At 36.2% G+C, this 23,424-nt stretch overlaps 1 protein-coding gene across 1 annotated transcript; it reads left to right on the forward strand.

Annotated features, from left to right (window-relative positions):
* Positions 1-208: 208 nt before the first annotated feature.
* LOC132545570 (caspase-3-like) lies at positions 209-17,395 on the forward strand. Its single transcript, XM_060209260.1, has 9 exons — positions 209-285; positions 892-1,049; positions 1,676-1,868; positions 2,337-2,440; positions 7,355-7,525; positions 10,194-10,407; positions 11,606-11,857; positions 13,574-13,683; positions 14,322-17,395. Exons 2-9 carry the CDS (start codon positions 903-905, stop codon positions 14,475-14,477), a joined length of 1,347 nt encoding a protein of 448 aa, XP_060065243.1. The 5' UTR covers positions 209-285; positions 892-902; the 3' UTR covers positions 14,478-17,395.
* Positions 17,396-23,424: the final 6,029 nt, after the last annotated feature.

The following is a 23,424-nucleotide window of genomic DNA, read 5'->3' on the forward strand; positions in this document are numbered from 1 at the left end:
TCGGAATACCTGAAACAAATATATTTTATATACATCTATTATATCTACCGAACTCCTGTATTTTAGATCTATATTACTTTAACATTAGTTGCTTCTACTAGTTTTTAAAACTTGCTGTACGATTTATGATAATATTTGCAATCAATCCTTGAAAACGGACTATAATCTCCGCGCGTTGGTTCGTTTCTTATTATACTTTCTTTCGATTTCACCGAAGAAGACAGTCAGCGAACCATTATTCAGACAGAAACTGTATAACTAACCCGTGAATCCAAACTCCTACAGGTACAGTACAGGTTACTACAAAACAGTCAATTTCAAACAATGTGCAATTCGCCCGATTAACTAAAAATCGTTGAATGTACTGTTACGTCACGAACATGCATATCAAAAGAGAGTCAAATTGTACAGTAACGAAGCAGATGCATACGGGCCATCACAGGTATACTAAATAACTATATGTACATGTACCTTCCTCGTCGTCCTAGTATGGAAGACTACCCGAGCGGCCTCAAAGTTGAAAGATATCAAGCCATACCTGGTTGTTGTAACTAATGATAGCTCTTGCTTGCACATAAAACTGCTGTATTTTTCTTTCAGTTGACAAAATGCATGATATGTGAAACAAGGAAAATTCAGGAGTATGACTCAATATTGTGTGAATGTGTCAAATTTCTTTCGTCAAAAGCTTTCCAAACGTGTTGCTCCTCTGCTGCTCTAAGTTAGTTCACTAGAGCTGTAGTGTATTTTTATGCTGGTGTCAGGGAATTCATACCAATGGAAATTGTGTTCCTGCACCAATGTAAAACAGGAGTATTATGTCAAGGAAATATTTAGGTTTTTTAGGTTAATACATTCATAATCTTAAGTCTATAGCTATACTACTTTCAGAATCTGTAATCATGGCAGAGGACAAATGGAAGGAAGGAATCCAGAAAAACTGGTCAGATATTGTAAAAAACTTAGGTAATCCTGATGAACTTGTGGAGTATCTTCACCACAACATTACACCTCCATTGCTTAATGAGGACCAGGCAAGAAATATAAAGGTATCTAGAAGTATTTAATGAAGCTAGTTATACATGTCATACTGAGCTATATCAACTGTATTGTAAATGTATAGATCTCTTGTAATGACCCTATCATTTTGTTACTTAGCTATATCAACTGTATTGTAAATGTATAGATCTCTTGTAATGACCCTATCATTTTGTTACTTAGCTATATCAACTGTATTGTAAATGTATAGATCTCTTGTAATGACCCTATCATTTTGTTACTTAGCTATATCAACTGTATTGTAAATGTATAGATCTCTTGTAATGACCCTATCATTTTGTTACTTAGCTATATCAACTGTATTGTAAATGTATAGATCTCTTGTAATGACCCTGTCATTTTGTTACTTAGCTATATCAACTGTATTGTAAATGTATAGACCTCTTGTAATGACCCTATCATTTTGTTATAATAATGAAAAAGCTTAATGGTAAAACTTTCAAACTTTTCCTTACCTACTAACAAGTCTGCATTTAATAATTTGGCTTTGTTTGGAGTGTTTAATATACCTCCTCATGTTACTTATTACATGTTTATACCTGTAAAGATGCTAAGTTATTAGAAATCTTTACATACACTGTATGTATGATTCCTGTCTGTGTATGATATGAAACAGGAAAAGACTGGGACCAGGAGAGAAAAGACTCGATTATTGATGAAAACACTGATGTATGGGGATGAGCGGGTCCTGCGAGAACTCCACAGTGCTCTACAAGCCACAGGAAACAAGCCTCTGGCTGATTTACTAGCGCCATATGTGAAAGAGCAGAAACAAAAAAGGAGAAAAACTTTACATCTTCCACCACATGGTAAATTGTATTTGTCCTCTTCATGATAAAAATAAAATAATATGATCAACTATTTACTATATATTCTTTTTTTCAGGCTATGTATTAATGTGAGACATGTGACTTTGATGAATTTGATTAATATTTTACAGTACACAGTGATGTCAAGAGTGATAATGTTTCTGTCCCAGTGACATCATATTTCTGACTCAGTGATATTATGTTTCTGACTCAGTGATATTATGTTTCTGACCCAGTGATATTATATTTCTGACCCAGTGATATTATGTTTCTCTCCCAGTGACATGGTGTTTCTGTCCCAGTGGCATCATATTTCTGACCCAGTGATATCATGTTTCTGTCCCAGTGACATTGTGTTTCTGTCCCAGTGACATCATATTTCTGTCCCAGTGACATTGTGTATCTGTCCCAGTGACATGATGTTAGATATTGAAGTTGCAGATCTAAAGTTTGTATTTTCTTCCACAGAGTGGCCTCCTTCCACTAAGGAACTGAAAGAAATGCATGACGCTGAGGCTGAACAGTGTGATATTGATGATTTAATGAAAAGTCAATCAACCAACCAAAAAGAGGTAGGTCAGATGTAAGGCCCTTCGTTAATTAGTTCAGTGGTTCCCAAAGTTAGATAGATTTGCATATAGTAATATATCTTGATGAGTAGTTATTGTGTAATATTGATGTATTCACAGCAATGCCATTGTACATATGAACTAACCAGAAAGGCACTTCATTTATAATATAATAAATGCTTTAAAATCAGTATTTTTGTGCATAGAAATGATCACTGTCAAAATGGCTGTTCCACTTTACAGATTAAACTGTCAATACTGAATCATTTATTAAAGTTTAAATCAAGTCATAATCAGCATATGACAACAAAATGTAAATATATGCCATGAAGTGTTTTGTTCAAGCCTTTATAGTGAATATTATCAATGTCATTGAAGTGTGTTGTTCAAGCCTTTATAATGAACATTATCAATGTCATTGAAGTGTGTTGTTCAAGCCTTTATAATGAACATTACTAATGTCATTGAAGTGTGTTGTTCAAGCCTTTATAATGAACATTACTAATGTCATTGAAGTGTCTTGCTCAAGCCTTTATAATGACCGTCATCAATGTCATTGAATTGTCTTGTTCAAGCCTTTATAATGAACATTATTAATGTCATTGAAGTGTGTTGTTCAAGCCTTTATAATGAACATTATCAATGTCATTGAAGTGTGTTGTTCAAGCCTTTATAATGATTATTATCAATGTCATTGAAGTGTGTTGTTCAAGCCTTTATAATGAACATTATCAATGTCATTGAAGTGTTTTGTTCTTGTGTCATTGAAGTGTCTTGTTCAAACCTTTAAGATGAACATTATCAATGTCATTGAAGTGTGTTGTTCAAGCCTTTATATTGAACATTATCAATGTCATTGAAATGTGTTGTTCAAGCCTTTATAATGAACATTATCAATGTCATTGAAGTGTCTTGTTAAAGGGACATTACATTGTTGAACCAATTTTAAGGTATAAAAATCAAACTATATGAAAACCTGTATTTTTCAAAGTAGTGAAAGGTTACACTAATATAAGAGTTAAAGTCCAGAGGTAACAGAGAGTTCTTTAATAGGAATATAAAGATTAATCCCACCAGCAACTTCATATATGCATATGCACGGTTAAGTTGTAGTTTACAAACACAAATCAAATGGCTGACGTTGGTAGTTCACCAATTCACTGGAAGACATTATCCATAAGATGTGAGTCAGTTTAGAAATAAAAAAAAAAATCAACAAGTTTATGAGAGACACAAAAGTTGATAAAACAATAGTAAAGCTGTTGAAACATATTCACTTCAGACGAACGACAAAATTGGTTCTGCTGCAGTTTGACAACGATACATAAGGATTTTATTCTCCGAGTTTTACTTTCTACCATCCAGGATTGAACACTTCAATTTACTGTTATCACCACTTTACATGATAGCATTATGTACATATATGTCTTTAACATAATCTAAGGTAAAATTTTTACCATATTTCAACTTCTGTTTACATGACAGATGGTAGGGTTTGTCATCCCTCTATTGTGCTATGTCTGTGCTGTAAAGTAATAGCTAGAGGAGGAGATGACAGAATATTCTAGTACAGACAAATGAAGACAGTGTTTAGACATACTATATGTATTTCCTTTTCGTTGACATGCTTCACTGTGAGGCACATGTATAAGAATGATCCTCATTTGCACATATAAATTGAAAATATTTCTGACGTTGAACAAAGTGAACAAAGTTATGCACCTTTGAATTTATAATGCCCATCATCAGTGCCAGTGTTTTATTTTGGCATTTATAGAGACCATCAATGCCATTGAAAGGTTTTCTTATACTTTTGACATTTATAAAAAAAATCACGATCAAGCTATTGAGCTGTCTTATTATGGTAGTTATAGTGACCATCAATGCAAGACAACACCTGTCCTTGTTAAAATTCCAGCAAGTGTCCCTTTGGACTCTAGTCAGAAAATGTCCTGTCCCTGATGGAGTGTGGGCAAGCATCCCTTTGGACTCTAGTCAGAAAATGTCCTGTCCCTGGTGGAGTGTGGGCAAGCATCCCATTTGAATCTAGTCAGAAAATGTCCTGTCCCTGGTGGAGTGTGGGCAAGCATCCCTTTGGACTCTAGTCAGAAAATGTCCTGTCCCTGGTGGAGTGTGGGCAAGCATCCCTTTGGACACTAGTCAGAAAATGTCCTGTCCTTACTCAACTTTGGGCAATTATCCCTTTGGACTCTAGTCAGAAAATGTCCTGTCCCTGGTGGAGTGTGGGCAAGCATCCCTTTGGACTCTAGTCAGAAAATGTCCTGTCCCTGGTGGAGTGTGGGCAAGCATCCCTTTGGACACTAGTCAGAAAATGTCCTGTCCTTACTCAACTTTGGGCAATTATCCCTTTGGACTCTAGTCAGAAAATGTCCTGTCCCTGGTGGAGTGTGGGCAAGCATCCCTTTGGACTCTAGTCAGAAAATGTCCTGTCCTTACTCAACTTTGGGCAGGCATCCCTTTGGACTCTAGTCAGAAATGTCCTGTTCCTGGTGGAGTGTGGGCAAGCATCCCTTTGGACTCTAATCAGAAAATGTCCTGTCCCTGGTGGAGTGTGGGTGTGTATCCTTTTGGACTCTTGTCAGAAAATGTCCTGTCCCTGGTGGAGTGTGGGCAAGCATCCCATTTGAATCTAGTCAGAAAATGTCCTGTCCCTGGTGGAGTGTGGGCAAGCATCCCTTTGAACACTAGTCAGAAAGTGTCCTGTCCCTGGTGTAGTGTGGGCAAGCATCCCATTTGAATCTAGCCAGAAAATGTCCTGTCCCTGGTGGAGTGTGGGCAAGCATCCCTTTGAACACTAGTCAGAAAATGTCCTGTCCCTGGTGGAGTGTGGGCAAGCATCCCATTTGAATCTAGTCAGAAAATGTCCTGTCCCTGGTGGAGTGTGGGCAAGCTTCCCTTTGGACTCTAGTCAGAAAATGTCCTGTCCCTGGTGGAGTGTGGGCAAGCATCCCTTTGGACTCTAGTCAGAAAATGTCCTGTCCCTGGTGGAGTGTGGGCAAGCATCTCTTTGGACTCTAGTCAGAAAATGTCCTGTCCCTGGTGGAGTGTGGGCAAGCATCCCTTTGGACTCTAGTCAGAAAATGTCCTGTCCCTGGTGGAGTGTGGGCAAGCATCCCTTTGGACTCTAGTCAGAAAATGTCCTGTCCTTACTCAACTTTGGGCAAGCATCCCTTTGGACTCTAGTCAGAAAATGTCCTGTTCCTTTTGGAGTGTGGGCAAGCTTCCCTTTTGAATCTAGTCAGAAAATGTCCTGTCCCTGGTGGAGTGTGGGCAAGCATCCCTTTGGACACTAGTCAGAAAATATCCTGTCCCTGGTGGAGTGTGGGCAAGCATCCCATTTGAATCTAGTCAGAAAATGTCCTGTCCCTGGTGGAGTGTGGGCAAGCATCCCTTTGGACACTAGTCAGAAAATGTCCTGTCCCTGGTGGAATGTGGGCAAGCATTCCTTTGGACACTAGTCAGAAAATGTCCTGTCCTTACTCAACTTTGCCCAAGCATCCCTATGGACTCCAGCCAGAAAATGTCCTGCCCTTGTTCAACTTTAGGCAATTATCCCTTTGGACTCTAATCAGAAAATGTCCTGTCCCTAGTGGAGTGTGGGCAAGCATCCCTTTGGACACAAGTCAAAAAATGTCCTGTCCATGGTTGAGTGTGGGCAAGCTTCCATTTTGAATCTAGTCAGAAAATGTCCTGTCCTTAGTCAACTTTGGCCAAACATCCCTTTGGACTCTAGTCAGAAAATGTCCTGTTCCTTTTGGAGTGTGGGCAAGCATCCCTTTTGAATCTAGTAAGAAAATGTCCTGTCCCTGGTGGAGTGTGGGCAAGCTTCCCTTTGGACTCTAGTCAGAAAATGTCCTGTCCTTACTCAACTTTGGGCAGGCATCCCTTTGGACTCTAGTCAGAAAATGTCCTGTCCTTACTCAACTTTGGGCAGGCATCCCTTTGGACTCTAGTCAGAAAATGTCCTGTCCCTGGTGGAGTGTGGGCAAGTGTCCCTTTGGACTCTAGTCAGAAAATGTCCTGTTCCTGGTGGAGTGTGGGCAAGCATCCCTTTGGACTCTAATCAGAAAATGTCCTGTCCCTGGTGGAGTGTGGGCGTGTATCCCTTTGGACTCTAGTCAGAAAATGTCCTGTCCCTGGTGGAGTGTGGGCAAGCTTCCCTTTGGCCTCTAGTCAGAAAATGTCCTGTCCCTGGTGGAGTGTGGGCATGCATCCCTTTTGAATCTAGTCAGAACATGTCCTGTCCCTGGTGGAGTGTGGGCATGCATCCCTTTTGAATCTAGTCAGAACATGTCCTGTCCTTACTCAACTTTGGGCAATTATCCCTTTTGACTCTAGTCAGAAAATGTCCAGTCCCTGGTGGAGTGTGGGCAAGCATCCCTTTGGACATTAGTCAGAAAATGTCCTGTCCCTGGTGGAGTGTGGGCAAGCATCCCTTTGGACACTAGTCAGAAAATGTCCTGTCCCTGGTGGAGTGTGGGCAAGCGTCCCTTTGGATTTTAGTCAGAAAATGTCCTGTCCTTGGTGGAGTGTGGGCAGGCTTCCCTTTGGTCTCAGGCCAAATGCCATACTGGTTGAGAGAAGGGAAATTTCCACTAGCCAAGAATAGTAAGGTACTCTCAATTTCTATATAATGCAAAAGAACAGGTTGAACCTGGGTCTTCAGTGTTATGATCAATGGCTCTACAAACTAAGCCAAAGCTTGCTCCTTAAACAGAGATGACAGAGGCCATATTTAAACAAAACATACTTCCTAGTTCTTCTTTCCACAAAAGAGTTGCTTTTTAAATAAGAAATAAGAAATCATATTCGTTTGATAGCAACCAAACATACTGTCAGTAGGTACTAGATATATTTATTCAATCAGTAAATGTTGTCTTTTCTTTCTATTTTCAGATTTACCGTATGACAGCAAAAAGGAGAGGCCTTGCCATTATCATCAACAATGCTGATTTTGGAAAACGTGCATTAAAGAGAGTAGGCAGTGATCTGGATCGGGATAAACTATCACGTGTCCTTAGCCAGCTACACTTCTCCGTTAAGATCTACAACAATATGACTGGTGCCGTAAGTAGTCTGTGATGGTTCACATAAATAAGTAGCACTAAAACTTTCAAAATCTAACCCTGGTCATTGGGTAAAATACAGCAGCCCAGTATCTTTATCATATTTCATAACACAAAAGTAATGATTCAAGGTATTAAAAAAGATAGACGGTAATAAAGAGCAACAAGAAAATATCAGCATGTGAACGTAATCATAATCCAAACTCCAAAAGTACAAGGAGAGCAAGACCAGGTGTTCCAGAAAAGTCAGCATCAACAGATCATTTGTTATACATAATTCATTTGATGGTTGCCAAATACAGATACAAAATTTGATTTTAGCCCTGTACAGGTGTATAGGATGTGTAGATGTATGCTCCATCTATCAGTCGCTGAGTTCACTTTGTCTGCTGCATGAAACAATATCCCATATACTAAATTTGAGTGTCATTCTGCTCTTTATACAGAGTTATAGCCCTTTCTTTATTTCTGTCACTTTATCTGGAGCATAGGTCATGTCCATATAGCTTTGTAAGTACCACTTTCAGGAATAAATTCCCTGGGTACATACACTCATTGTGCTTTGTTCATTATTTGCACCCAAGAACAGCAGTGGAGAAATAATCTGTGTATTTGAATTAGTATACTCTTAATTTAGGGCTCTGAGAAGGGTTAGAAAGTGCATGCTATAATTTGTGCAAAAAATGACAAGAACTATTTTCAAGTTAGCAGTAATATACTTTCCAGGTCTCCTCTAACAGTGACAAGTGTACAGCTTAGGCTATCACTGAGCTGTGTTTATAGTAAAACATATCATACTACACAGGTGATGTTACTACTCCAACTGACCACTACAGTACTACATATAGAGTGTTTAACGATGAATTGCTGTATGTGTTCTACGACACGACAGGGAAAGTTTAGTGCTACACTTAAATCTGCTCAATGACAAAGTGCGAAGGGTACAAATATTAGAATACCATCAGTATGTTACTATAAAATTTTTGACTCATTAGAAATGTTTCAAATATGCAAGGTCTTCTAAGTCTGATTAAAATCTCAAATGTACTGCAGAACAAACAGAAGTAGGAAAACAACTATTTTTTCATAAAATGAATTTCAGGATTTAATTGCCTTGAGTATAAATTTTTAACTTAACTAATTTGAAATATAAAATGGCTAATTGGAAATCCTAGTCAGCAGACTTTATGCTTCTCTGATCAGGCATATAATGGTTTTGGATGCAAAAATGGTTCCACTTAGCTCTTATACTGTAAAGGTATTGCAGCAAAACCTTGATGTAACAACCTAACTAATTTGGTGTCAGTACCTTTTCAATATTTCTGGCATGTGCATTATAATCAATTATTTTAGATGCCTTTTATGACTAGTAAGAATGACTAAGTGGATTGTTACCAAATTTAGTCAGAAAAAATCTTAGGAGAAGGAGAGAAATTTGAATGAAATGTGGATCTCTGCCACCAAGGGACTGACTGAGAAGCCTTGCCAAAAAGGAGAAATTTTGCAAGTTCTTTAAAATCCTACTCTTCCAGTAAGAATGATTGTAATTTGCCCAAATTTGGGAGAAGGAGAATCACTTTTGTATAAACAGTGGGTCTCTGCCCCCTGGGGCAGGAAAGATGGGGCCCAATAAGGAAATCAGAGAATTTTAAATCTTCAAAATTCTGCTCCTCCTGTAGAAGTGATTGAATTTTGCCCAAATTTGATCTGAAGCATATTTTGGTGAAGGGGAGTCGGTTTTGTATAAATAGTTTGTCTTTTCCCCCTGGGACAGGGCCTAAGAGGAGAAATAGAGCAAATTCTCAAAATCCTGCTCCTCCTGTAGGAATGATTGGATTTGCTCAATTTTGGTCTGAAGGATCCTTGGGAAAAGTGTAATCAATTATTTATAAACAATGGTTGTCGGTTATCTGGGATGGGAGGGGTGGGCCCCACTTTTGGAAATAGAGCAAAGTCTTTATAATCATGCTCCTTCTGGAGGAAGGATTGGATTTGCCCAAATTTTGTCTGAAGGATCTTTGGGAGAAGGGAAATCAGTTTTGCACAAATGATTAGTATCTGCCCCGTGGGGAGAGGCGGATGGGGCCCATTAGGAAAATAGAGCAAATTCTCTAAAATCCTTCATTTGTAGAAATGCTAGGCTTCTATCCCTATTTGGTCTGAGGCATACTTGGGTCAAAAGGATCAATTTTGTATAAGCAGTGACTCTCAGCCCCTTGGGGCAGGAGAAGGTGGACCCAATTGGGAAAAAAAAATATACTTCCAAATCCTTTTTCTTTTTTGGGAATACCTTAATTCTGTACCAGCCAGAAGTCTGACACCCAATAAGGGACATATTAGTTTTTAAAAATTCTTCTATCTTAAAAGGATATTGTCCAGGTTTGAGGTAAAATATTTTTTTATTAATAATGGATCTGATTAATGTTTGACCACAAGGTTGGGGCCCTATTGATAATTCATTTAAGAAAGTGTTCATTATTTTTTGTATTTCTTTGTGAAATGACTGAATATCTTAATTAACTAGGTGAATAATGCATGCCCAATAGGCCTCTTGTCTTCACATTTGTTTCTGTCAAGGGATATACCTGATTCTGTCACTAGAGTAGATAGTTTAATGTTTATGATTTTTTTGTATAGTGATGTTGGTTATACTTGTTGTATATTTGAAGGACATGTTGAAGATTGCTGAAGAGAGTAGTAACTGGGATTACCATGGGGCTAGTGATTGTTTCGTGTTTGCAGTGCTCAGCCATGGCTCTTCTAGAGGAATTAATGGGACTGACGGGAGCGTTATTTGTGTGGATGATATTGTGAAAAATTTCAACAAAATCAACTGTCCAAAATTGACTGGAAAACCCAAAGTATTCCTATTTCAATCTTGTCGTAAGTTTTCTAATTGTAATATGCAGCTCAGTACATCAACAATAGGTTTTTATGTATATCTTTCCAAAAACATATTTTAGTTATTTTAATTAAATGTAATTAATCTTTGTTTATAAATCTAAATATAAATTATATATACATGTATATTGCAGCTAGTATTTTACCAGGGTTACATATGTTTTGAATGGTTTTAAATAATGCAATGATGTTTGATTACATTTTCGCTAGATAACCTACCAGCAGGTATTGATGGCCACCAAATGTCCATACCTGGTGGTAGCAGCATGTTTGCTTGTAATGTTACCTGAAAAGAGACATCATGTGACCTATTTTTTTTTTTTTGTTTGTTCTGGCTTTCCTTATTTGTATATATATCATTGATATTCAATGGAAATGGTTTACTGTTGTTCAAAGTTAGGTCTATAAAACTGACTAAGCAAACATTGTAGGGTATGTTGTTATACATGGCATTGATGTTTGATTTTATGGAAAAACTTGGAATAAAGACAATATAATTTAGTTTGGTAAACTCAAAGGCTGTTTACTACATTACATGTATGTATAGTTTTGCTTAGTTACAAGGAAAATGCCATGACACATTGCAACAACAGTCACATTACATGTTCAATTAACCCCTTGTGTTATTCAGTATTTCTCTGTTAAAATTTGGTTCAGTAGAGAGCCGCTATCATCAGATGTTCAGCGATTCAAATTGCCCTACATATTTGGTCTGTTGTCTGTCTGTCCATTCATAAACATTATTTGTTATCGCTATTCCTTAAGAAGCTCTGGCAAGATCTTTCTCAAATTTCCTACCTCGGTTCCACTTGGTCCCTAGTTGCTCCTATGTGATTTTGGGACTGATCTGAAAAACAATATGGCCGACAGGTGGCCATCTTTGATTTGGCAGTTCAAGATTATCATTGCTATTTCTGCAAAGATATGTTAAAATTTCCTACCATTGAGAGCAAATACAGAGAAGAGTAGAGAAAAGAAGGGAAAAGATCCAGCTTTCAAACGGTAAATAAAGATCAAATGATGGCACCAAGTTCTTTCTGAGATCTCTTATGTTAAATGTTGAATTATTGTATCATTTAACACGGACATACTAGTAATGTACTTGAACAATACATAGAAGTTAATGTGTTAGATTATTGACTTTATTTTACCTCTCTACTTTGAATATTCTCACTTTCAGGGTCTCCAAATTCTCCACGTACTGAAGATAGCCAATCAGGTGAATCCCAAGCTGACTCTATGGAAACAAATCCAGTGTCAAACGCTGAAGATCATGAAGATGACAATGATATACACAAAGCATTTCAAAATTTGCCTCAAAATAGTGACCAGGTTCAGTGTGACAGTGGCATGGAGGAAGGACCAACTAAGCAGATTCAGAAAGTCACACATCCATCTTCAGATTTTTTCTTTGCCTATGCCACCCCTGAAGGTAAAGACATTGGCTTTTTTAATCTGTGTACTCTCTGTGTGCTAGTTTGTTTGAAGAATATGCTAGTGTTACAACATGAAGTCTTTGTTCTTACTACTCATTGTTGGTTGTGGATGATTCCAGTTTCTAACTTGATAACATGAGCAATACAGACTTATACTATCTCATGTGTATCCCATATATATTGGTGCAATACTGTCACATGTGTATTTTGATGGTGCAATAGTGCAATATTATCACACATGTATTTTGAAGATGAAATAATGTAATACCGTCACATGTGTATCCTATATTAGGTGTATGACTGTAATACCACCACATGTGTATCCTATATTAGGTGTATGACTGTAATACCACCACATGTGTATCCTATATTAGGTGTATTGGTGTAATACCACCACATGTGTATCCTATATTAGGTGTATGACTGTAATACCACCACATGTGTATCCTATATTAGGTGTATGACTGTAATACCACCACATGTGTATCCTATATCAGGTGTATGACTGTAATACCACCACATGTGTATCCTATATTAGGTGTGTTGGTGTAATACCACCACATATGTATCCTATATTAGGTGTATGACTGTAATACCGCCACATGTGTATCCTATATTAGGTGTATTGGTGTAATACCACCACATGTGTATCCTATATTAGGTGTATTGGTGTAATACCACCACATGTGTATCCTATATTAGGTGTATTGGTGTAATACTACCACATGTGTATCCTATATTAGGTGTGTTGGTGTAATACCACCACATGTGTATCCTATAGTAGGTGTATTACTGTAATACCACCACATGTGTATCCTATATTAGGTGTATGACTGTAATACCACCACATGTGTATCCTATATTAGGTGTATGACTGTAATACCACCACATGTGTATCCTATATTAGGTGTATTGGTGTAATACCACCACATGTGTATCCTATATTAGGTGTATTTGTGTAATACCACCACATGTGTATCCTATATTAGGTGTATTGGTGTAATACCACCACATGTGTATCCTATATTAGGTGTATTGGTGTAATACCACCACATGTGTATCCTATATTAGGTGTATTGGTGTAATACCACCACATGTGTATCCTATATTAGGTGTATGACTGTAATACCACCACATGTGTATCCTATATTAGGTGTATTGGTGTAATACCACCACATGTGTATCCTATATTAGGTGTATGACTGTAATACCACCACATGTGTATCCTATATTAGGTGTATTGGTGTAATACCACCACATGTGTATCCTATATTAGGTGTATTGGTGTAATACCACCACATGTGTATCCTATATTAGGTGTGTTGGTGTTGGTTAAGGCATATTTGGCCTGTTTCATATATAGGTTTATATAGTCAGATGACCATTAATGCTCATTGGTCTCTTCTTTAGTTTGTGTTCTGCCTGTTGCTTATGCCAATAGTGGACCACATGCTCTAATAGAACTGTTCAGAATTTGATAAATAATTCGAAAAAAAAACATCTAAAGAACAGACGAAGATAACTGTTGCTTTTTGAAATCTCTTGAAATAATCTTTATAAAGTGTACCTAAATTGATACCTGTCTTCATTTTCTATTCATAAAGCTTTTATGTGAGATTTGGACTTTGAAATCAGGTGAGTTGAAATATATGTACAGTTGATGTAGCTTGTAAAATTGCTGAAAATCTTACTGTACATAACTTTCATTGAAGGATTTAAGGCTTATCGCAGTGAACAGAGAGGCAGTTGGTTCATCCAAGCAATTGTCTGGGTTTTGAAGTACAATGCCAGCAAAGAACATTTGGAAGAGTTGATGACCAGGGTTGGTATATATCAACATTTTGTCCAGTACATTTCTTTCTTTTTAGTGAATTTAGGTATTCAGTATCAAAGTAAGTGATATTGAATTATAATTGGAATAAAATTTGATTAGTTCATTGTCATTTCAGTGGAAGAATTTTTATTTTTACCAAGTGATTTTGGAGTATATCAGTTTTCATCTTCCATAGGAAGCAGAACAAGAATACAATTGTTGATATAAAATTCAGGCATACCAGGATGTCTAATAGATATATCCTCCCTGTCCATTCAGTGAGATTTCTTCTTAAAGAGAGTGTTTGTAAAATTCCTCACTTGTCATCTCAAGTCAAATTATAGAGTTAAAAATTGACTGTACAAAATTAAGATGAATATATCTTGAGTCACATTTGGGATGGTAATCTTGTCTTGGTGACCAATAATGTCGCACCTGGGACTGGAACCTTGTCCTATTTATCAATACTGTCACATCTGGGATGGATATCATGTGGCATTTTCCAATTTTGTCATTTCAAAGATGAAAATCTTGTTTCGGTGACCAATACTTTCACATCTGGGACAAGGACAAAATCAAATGAATTCCATGTTTTACAATTAAATGACATCTTTATACTCATTAATGTGTTCATTTTGTTATAACAGGTTAATAGATATGTATCAACTGCAGTCATGGAAGAAGGTAATCAAGTCTCCGAGGTACGCAGCACACTACAGAAATGTCTGTACTTCTATCCAGGAGTCTTCAATGACCCGCCAGAGAAAAATGACTTCTTTGAAAAGCCTGTAACTGTAGTGTAAACTGTTTGTCAAGTACTCAGAGTTAGAAGCGTTATTCTGGATATGTTGTCATTTTTACAGAAATTCAGTATTAAGTGCTGAAGTTGATGACATTGTAATTAGTTAATCTCAGAATTTGAGAAGTCATCAAGGAAAATCACATGGTCCTTCTTAGTGGAAAACTTGACCAATTGTAAATTTTCAGAACATTTCACAAGTTCCTTCATTTTCCTTGTTATATCATCTCTATTGGACAATTTTTCCTTATTTAAATGATTTATAGGTCAACTGTGGTAAAACAATTATAAAAAAAAGGCAAGATAATGATGTTTAATAGCAACTGTTTAAATTTGTGAATTATGACCTAATTGATAGTAGCAGTAGGGGAGGTAATAACGTTACTACATGTAAGTAATCACGTCACTAAATAATATGTTACTGACCATTTAGTAATGGTTTAAATAATTTTACATACAAATTAATACCAGTATCTGTCATTCAGTAAAATGGGAATTTGTAGAAAGTTAATTATCCACACTTGCCAAGGTGTGCACTCAGTGGAAATTTATGTGTTTCTTTTATCAATTCATTAGGATAATATTGTCTTTCCAAGAAATATAGTGGTACTTTTAACCTTTGTTTGCATTTATCATAGTCAATAGTGATGTAAGTATATTTCTTGCAAGGCAGAAGGGTATGTTTTTCTTCTGGTATGTAAAGGATGATGATAGCAGAAGTCCAGATACTGGTGTTTCTAGAATATATCTGTGATAATATATTTTCCTGAGCTGTTTTACTGCAATCTGTTGTAAACTGGTCTGCCTAAGTTGGAGCAAATTTGGTTCCCATGGCTGTCCCAAGGGTTTGTATATAGCATTTTCCACTGAACAAAAATGAATTTTTTGGAAGATTCAGTGATTCAATAACGAATGAAGAGTTAAATCTTGAATCCAATTCAAGGGGATGCTTGGAAGTCCAGAAATGTTTAGCCGAGATCGTGTGGAATGTTTGTATATAAACTAATCACATCGAAGCTCACAGGTATTTCTTCTCGTCTATCTCAGTCAGAAGTTGTGCGATGAAATCTGTATCATCCCTCAGATAGTTCAGAATACAATGATGTAGAAGTGTCAGTATAATATCCAGAAGGTTGCTGAGAAGATGGGTGGGGCATGCTAGTCCTCCAACAATATAGTTCTTAGCTTCAAATTTTTGTGAAAATGACATAAATTTCATCTATTATATCATATCATATTGTATTCACACACAAAAAAAGATTTCTGTAGTTTTGTTTGATTACAAGATACTTTAGAAAATGAACATTCCACTATATATTAAGGAATGGTTGTAGAGGCAGGATATCTACCAGCATCCACTATTTATCCTGTGTAATCTAATTGTATTATTTCATAATTGTTGAGAAGTTTAGTTAAATGATAGTAGATTCATTCTACAATAACTCAAGTTTACTAAAAACATGAAATATGGATTGTATTTTTACAAACCCTTCTTACTCAGCTAAAAATAAAAACGCCTACTTCTATTTTTAAAAATATTATTAAAGTTTTGTATTTTTTTTTTTTAAATTTGATAGGACATTGGTCTTCTATTTTTTCTTTGTTAAAATCCCTGTTTCAACTAAAATTGAAAATGATTTCTTCTGACCATGGAAATATTATGAGGCTCACTGATCAAATCCTACAAAATATGTGAACAAGTAAAACAATGTGCCTTAACCATTCAATACTATCAGAAGAATTCACACTTGTGAAATAAATACCTGATTTTTTTTTTCATCTATCCATATAAAGTTAAAATCCAGAGTTTAATTTTAAGTAAACTTATCACATTCTGTGCCAAAGTATTCGGACATGATCAATAGTGTATATTTTATATATATGTCATTATTACATGTATCATTTTGGAACAATTTTTTTTGTAACAGCATTTAACATATAAATGTATGAGTGTATGAGAGGAAGTAATGCTATTTTGTATAGTGATGACATATTTCTTGATATTTTAATGATGAGAATATTTTTATTTTTTATTTCATTGTTAAGATTTTAAATGTTTTTCAATTAACTCATTATCATATACTTTGAGGGCAGATTTAAGCCTGTTTGCTTATAACTTGAAATGTGGCAGGGTGGCATAGTAGTAACACATTCACCTTTCACCTAGACATTCAGGGTTCGATTCCTAGACTGGACATGAAACGATATAGGGTCACCTGCCCAACCACTTAGGTATTCCTCTAGCACTTGGTTTCCTTCCACAGTAAGACTTCTTGCATGCTTCCATCCAAGTCATCAAGAACGAATTACATTAGCTGTTAGCTTGTTTCACAATTGTTGTAAAATAAATAAAGTTTATATTTTATTGCATGAAATTGTAGTGTGTATAACAACATAAAGAATAAAAAAACATTTTTCATAACTAATAGCTTTATTTACACAGAACATATGTGTGATTTGCACTTGTTTTTTTTCAAGGGGAAGGGCATGATAATTCAGTTGGTTAGAGGGTTGGCCTAGGTAACCTTAGGTAAAGGTCTGAGGTGCATGGTTCAACACCCCTATTGGTGGTGGTCATTTTCCTCAGTAAGTTGAGAAACAGACTGGTGTGTGCTGGTGTGGTTGTGTCCTTGGGCAAGACACTTAACTGTAATTGATGACATGTTTTGGGCCTCCTGTATGTTGTTCAGTGAGGTAGCCACCAGCTTCCACAATGATATTCCACCTATAATGACCATGACTATTCATATGGTAACAGACTCAACATACAGAGCATGTAATGGAAGTATATTTCAGTGTGTGATGTTGTGTTGATTTGTAATCTAACCATCAGATTAATTCTATGTTCTATGTATAGACATATACATGTAAATCCTCTTGAAAAATAAAGAAATAAAAAAAGAAAGTTTTCTTCTACAAAAGTTTCATTGCAATACATTTCACAAGAATTTTTTTCAGTGTGAAAATTTTATCAAGAAAACTACGTGTATACCGATTTGGTAGAATACAGAATGTATGTTACATTTTATTGGTATCAGTAACTTTACAGTTATCAACTTTTATCATTAAATAGTGATACAATAAGGATATTACAAGTTTGTATACAGGATCCAGATTTCTAAAAAAAATGGTCCGTGTTTTATGGAACTGTGGGGAAGTCTAAAAATCAATCGTTACTTTTCAAGTAATTGTCAATGTGTCGATTGCTTTACTTTTAATGAGGATTCTCTTGTTATAGATTCTGACCAGTAAATGAATATCACAAAGTTAATAATGAAATTCCTGTTGTATTTGCTAGATCAGATAGCGAGGATAAGGAGTCTGTACAACAGTTGTGCAAAATAAGTTGACTGCAGTTGCCTCCCTTGTACCACTATTTGATCAAGGCACACCCCCTTTCTGTCCTCTCCCTGTATATAAGTAGCACTATAACCTCTTGCTACATTCTCAAAGTTTATATCAACAACTTCTTTAAGAGATATGCGTGGACAGTAAATCATAAAGATAAAAACACCTCAATGTTGACTAAATGTTTCAAATTTATCTTAGTTTTTACCTTTTTTTTCATTCCTTCCATTTTCTTCTTTCTCCACAACATGATCACTATGTAGATGTCTGATATGTTTGTTATTGTAGGTATGTGTACATGTTTTCCTGTTTGCATGTGTATAAAATGTTTTACATACTACAAGTATTATAACAGAAAAGTTCGGAAATTTTGTTAGTGTTTCCCTAATCATCTAACCAGTTTCAGTGACTACTTTTGAACTAAAAATGAGATGCTCAGGAACAGATTTTGATAAAAGTCTGATTGAAGTTTAAATTAACCTTGAACTTTGTAAGAATCAAAACTATTATACTTACAACTTATTTTTGAACCCGTAATTTTGCGTTTTAATTTTTTTTTCTTTTAAACTTTTTGATTTGCTTATTGGTTTTCTTTTTATAATTACCCCTGCTGTCTTACTAGCCTTAATGAAACAGATATGGATCTCGGGAGTAGGGGAAGGACATGGGTTGAGTTCCAATCCTAGTCAGAGAGTCTATTTCTCTGAAGTTGCCTTAAATGATCACTACCTTCTACTTCCCCTCGACACACTCTGGTTACAAATTTAAATACACTGGCTGCCATCTTGGAACTGTAATAGATATAATAATAAATTGTTAATTATTCCAGATGACAACCTAATAGTTTTATTTTACTTTTTTTCTGAAATTCATAAAATCACATTTATCATAAAGGTTCTTTATACTTTGAAACCCATCATCAATTTTTTTCTATGAAGTTCCACATGATAATGCCTTTTTTTTTTCGGAAGTTCAGTATTTTCATTGCACTCTCTGCTCCCCAATATCATCAGTGTTATGTTGTACTAAGTGTGTACTTGGTGATTCTTGATAAACATGAATTGTAAATGTCACTTGTCTAGCTGTATATATGTACATCTATATCGACATAGTACCAATCCTACTGAATCACAATAGCCATTAAAAAGATACAGAAAACTGTTATGTGATATATGTGTGTGTAAATCTTGCTGTCCTCCATCATGGCATGGCTGTCAGTGATGTGTCCACTACAATCGTCTGAGAAGATCATTCCTTACCTAAAACCCAGCCAAGAATGAGCTCAATCTGTCTATTGTGAATTTTCCTTTTACCAGAGTAACCTTCCTGCTTGCCAAACCTAAACTCATTGCCCCAGTTAGACTATTGACATACCAATGGGACCTAGTGTAACTCTGTCCCTTTCTTGTGAAGCTGAATGTATCAAAAACTTATCAGAACATATAAGAAAGACTTGGTAAAGTAATTTTATTTCAATTATAGATACACGTTGATGACATCTTGGGGATATCTGATGTTTTATGACAATAAATAATCTTTGAAATCAAGATATAATAGACCTTTCGACATTGGTCTCTTGTCTAGATCTTTACTGGAGGATAAATTCACAATACATGGTTTTGAGAAAAGCAGGTCTGTACATAAGTTTAAGGGAAAGTATAATGGTCGCCATCTTTTCTTGGAAACTTTGGCGCGTTTGATGCTCATTGGTTCGTCACAACATAATAGTAATTATCGTTATGTCACCCCGCTAGTTATCGACAGCGACATAACATTATGTCGTGGGGCGAAAAGACGATAATTAGTGATACGACATAGGGATGAAACATGCTGTCGTGGCAAAAAGACAATAAATATCGGGAAGAGTAAGATGATTGTTGTTTTGTCGCGGTGTGGTGTAAAGGCGGACGAAAAGATGATAAATAGCAGGGAGAAAAAATGACAGTAAGATGTCAATTTGAAAAAAAAAAAAAAAATCAGCTAAGCGACATGACGATAATTATCATTTTGCCACGTTAAAAAGACGATAATGAGCAGACGATATAACGGCGAAAACACAATAAATAATGGGACAAATTAATTCGCAATGCAACTTAGCGACTTCCCTGTTTCGTTATTTCGTTATCAGTTATGACATCGGTTCGTTTTGTCGCTGCAAAAAGACCATCATGACCGAGGATGTTGGGGCGACATAACGAAACAACGAAATGGCATAAATAAGAAATTCAGCTGCTAGTTTTCTTATAAGGACTTCTACTTATATTAACGGTGACATTGACTTTTAATTGATTATTGGAATGGCCGCCTGGTGAAAAACCAGGTCATTTGGAGGCGAGTTCTCCTTTTAGTAATTGGTGACTACCTAACTGATCAACATACAAGAAGTCCGTCGCACTCCGTCCAGAGCTATTAGTGTAATATGTCTCGCCCATAGACGTAATACGTCAGCAAAGATGGGTCATATTCTCAATTTGAAACACAAACTGCCTGAGAAAAGATGCGTTGAACCACATACCCGTGATCTTAATCGAAGATCGTGTTGGCAAACTCTCTAACCAACTAAACTATAACGGACCTTGACTTATCGCCCTGGAACAAGAACTTATCCAAGATAGGACTTCAAAATATGAAGGGTAAACTATCTAAAAAAATAAAGTCACTCGGGTGCTGAAAAGGATTTTCTAAAAATAGTAACGACGTACTTGACCCTACAGTCCTAGAACTCAGCCTTGCCTGAATGAAGTATTATGGCCTAAAAGTGTACTGTTTGATTGAAATCTCTCAAAAATGAATGAAGATGCCAGAACCGACAAGCGGTTTCTGAAAAAAGTAACAGTGGCCATGACCTTACAACTATGTATCTTAAGATTGTCTGAAATGCCATGGTCCTTTATAAATGTATGAAACGTGATCAAAATCACTTCAAAAGTAAAGTCACTAAAGAGTGGTGATAGAAAGTGAAAACGCATTTGTACATACGAACGTACGCACATACTTAGGTACGAACTGAATGCTCTTTCATCTCCCCGATCTTAATCCTTAAATAAATGATTTTGAAATAGTGAGAAGTGCTTCTAAAATTTTTACATTAATATATATATATGCAGTGACTTAAGAAGTGTGTAACAGTGACTAGAGAAGTGTGTACCAGTGACTAGAGAAGTGTGTGTAACAGTGACTAGATAAGTGTGTGTAGCAGTGACTAAAAAAGTGTGTGTAACAGTGACTAGAGAAGTGTGTGTAACAGTGACTAGAGAAGTGTGTGTAGCAGTGACTAGAGAAGTGTGTGTAACAGTGACTAGAGAAGTGTGTGTAACAGTGACTAGAGAAGTGTGTGTAACAGTGACTAGAGAAGTGTGTGTACCAGTGACTAGAGAAGTGTGTGTAACAGTGACTAGAGAAGTGTGTGTAACAGTGACTAGAGAAGTGTGTGTAACAGTGACTAGAGAAGTGTGTGTAACAGTGACTAGAGAAGTGTGTGTAGCAGTGACTAGAGAAGTGTGTGTAACAGTGACTAGAGAAGTGTGTGTAACAGTGACTAAAAAAGTGTGTGTAACAGTGACTAGAGAAGTGTGTGTAACAGTGACTTGAGAAGTGTGTGTAGCAGTGAGTAAAGAACTCTGTGTTATGAGTAATAAAGTGAGACAATCAGGTGGTTTAACTGTGACTCAGTCCTGTTCGGAACTATAAAACATGACAAGGTATTGAAGCCAGACAAAAACACTTCAATAGAGACACATAAAAACATCCAACAGAGAAGTTGAAGACTAAGAAGTTGCAAGGGTTTTAAACTCTCAAGGTTAAGCCCAAAAAATGTTTTTTCAAAGTAATATAGTCTTATTTATCACTGGCCTGATTCTAACATACTTCTAACACGGACCTGCCAGTTTCCTGTTGGGGAGACAAATTGGGGGTTTGGTGTTAAATTAAAATGTAAGCTATAGAGCGTATTGATGACTAGATGTATAATATAATGATAATGTATCATATATTTTAACACCCAACCAAAGATCCTTGTAGCATAAGACCCAAGGCTTTAGAAAAAAGGAATTGTTTGTTGCTGTTCAAGAGGAGCTTCGTCTCACACTTTAGATTTCAGCTCTTGTTTGTAGATGTTCGGGAGCAGCTTCGTCTCAAACACTAAACTTCAGATCTTGTTTGCAACTGTTTAGGAACAGCTTCGTCTCACAAACTGGATTCCAGTTCTTGTTTGTAGATGTTCATGAGCAGCTTCGTCTCACAAACTAACCTTCAGTTCTTGTTTGCAACTGTTTAGGAACAGCTTCCTCTCACAAACTGGATTTCAGTTCTTGTTTGTAGATGTTCATGAGCAGCTTCGTCTCACAAACTAACCTTCAGTTCTTGTTTGCAACTGTTTAGGAACAGCTTCGTCTCACAAACTGGATTTCAGTTCTTGTTTGTAGATGTTCATGAGCAGCTTCGTCTCACAAACTAACCTTCAGTTCTTGTTTGCAACTGTTTAGGAACAGCTTCGTCTCACAAACTAGATTCCTTTTCTTGTTCGTAGATGTTCATGAGCAGCTTCGTCTCACAAACTAACCTTCAGCTCTTGCTTCCTTGAACAAGTAGACATTGGTAGGTGATCGTCTATGTGATTTATAGTAACGAATAAGACGATGTTACTGAATCATGAAAATATACAATACTACATGAAGAAAAAAAGTAACCGTTCGACGAAAGTGATATTCTCCCTAACAGAAGACGGTGTGACAATACAAAGGTTTATATCTTAGAACATTTGATGTGTATCTATTTGATGCAAGAAAACACAAAAATGTTTTATAAGATATTTTCTTCGTCATTATTTTCCCTGTTTTAAGATACTTGTACCATTTATGATAGATTTATATTTTCAGTTTGAACATTTTAAATCGAGTTTCGACTATACTTGTGTTCGGAGCCTGTACTTCCATATATTCCATTACAATTTTATACTGTTCAAATCCGAACCGAAATGAAATTAATACTGAAACAGGATAGCAATGATTTAGAAATACCATGATATTTTTTATCATTCTAACTATTGTCTCTGGAGAACGTATATCATCGTTACATCGTTTTTGTTTGCGATTTGATATTGTTACGTACATAACATCCGGGAATATTTTATGAGTACACTACAATTTAAGTCAAACTTGCTCACAATCACTTCAAAATACAAACTCAGCAATAAATTTTGTGATATTTCTCTCCTCCCGGGATTACCATCTCCATTGACGACTGAAGTGAAGCTGATCAGTGTAGTTGAACTGACAGATAGCTGTAACGAGGACTCACAGCCTGCATTTAAAACACTTATTTATAATAGATTCCCATTCGTGGTGTAGTTGAATTATAATGTACCGCCTTGTCGGATCTGATATTATGAAATACCACCACCCTTGTCGGGGAAGTGTTGTTATTATTTAGAAATCAATGAACATGGATTTTACGATGGTGTATACTTTGCATTTAAACTATGGAAATTTTAGTTTTATATCGGAACGAAGCCAGAAATGTGAAGATATGCATGGTCTTCGCCGGATATAACCAGGGATTATATCAGTAAATACATTTTATATCCTGTCTCACTGCAAATTAAA

The sequence above is a fragment of the Ylistrum balloti genome, unplaced genomic scaffold (genome assembly GCF_031769215.1).
Source record: "Ylistrum balloti isolate Yb309-2 unplaced genomic scaffold, AGI_CSIRO_Ybal_v1 Utg369850, whole genome shotgun sequence".
Lineage (NCBI taxonomy): Eukaryota > Metazoa > Mollusca > Bivalvia > Pectinida > Pectinidae > Ylistrum > Ylistrum balloti.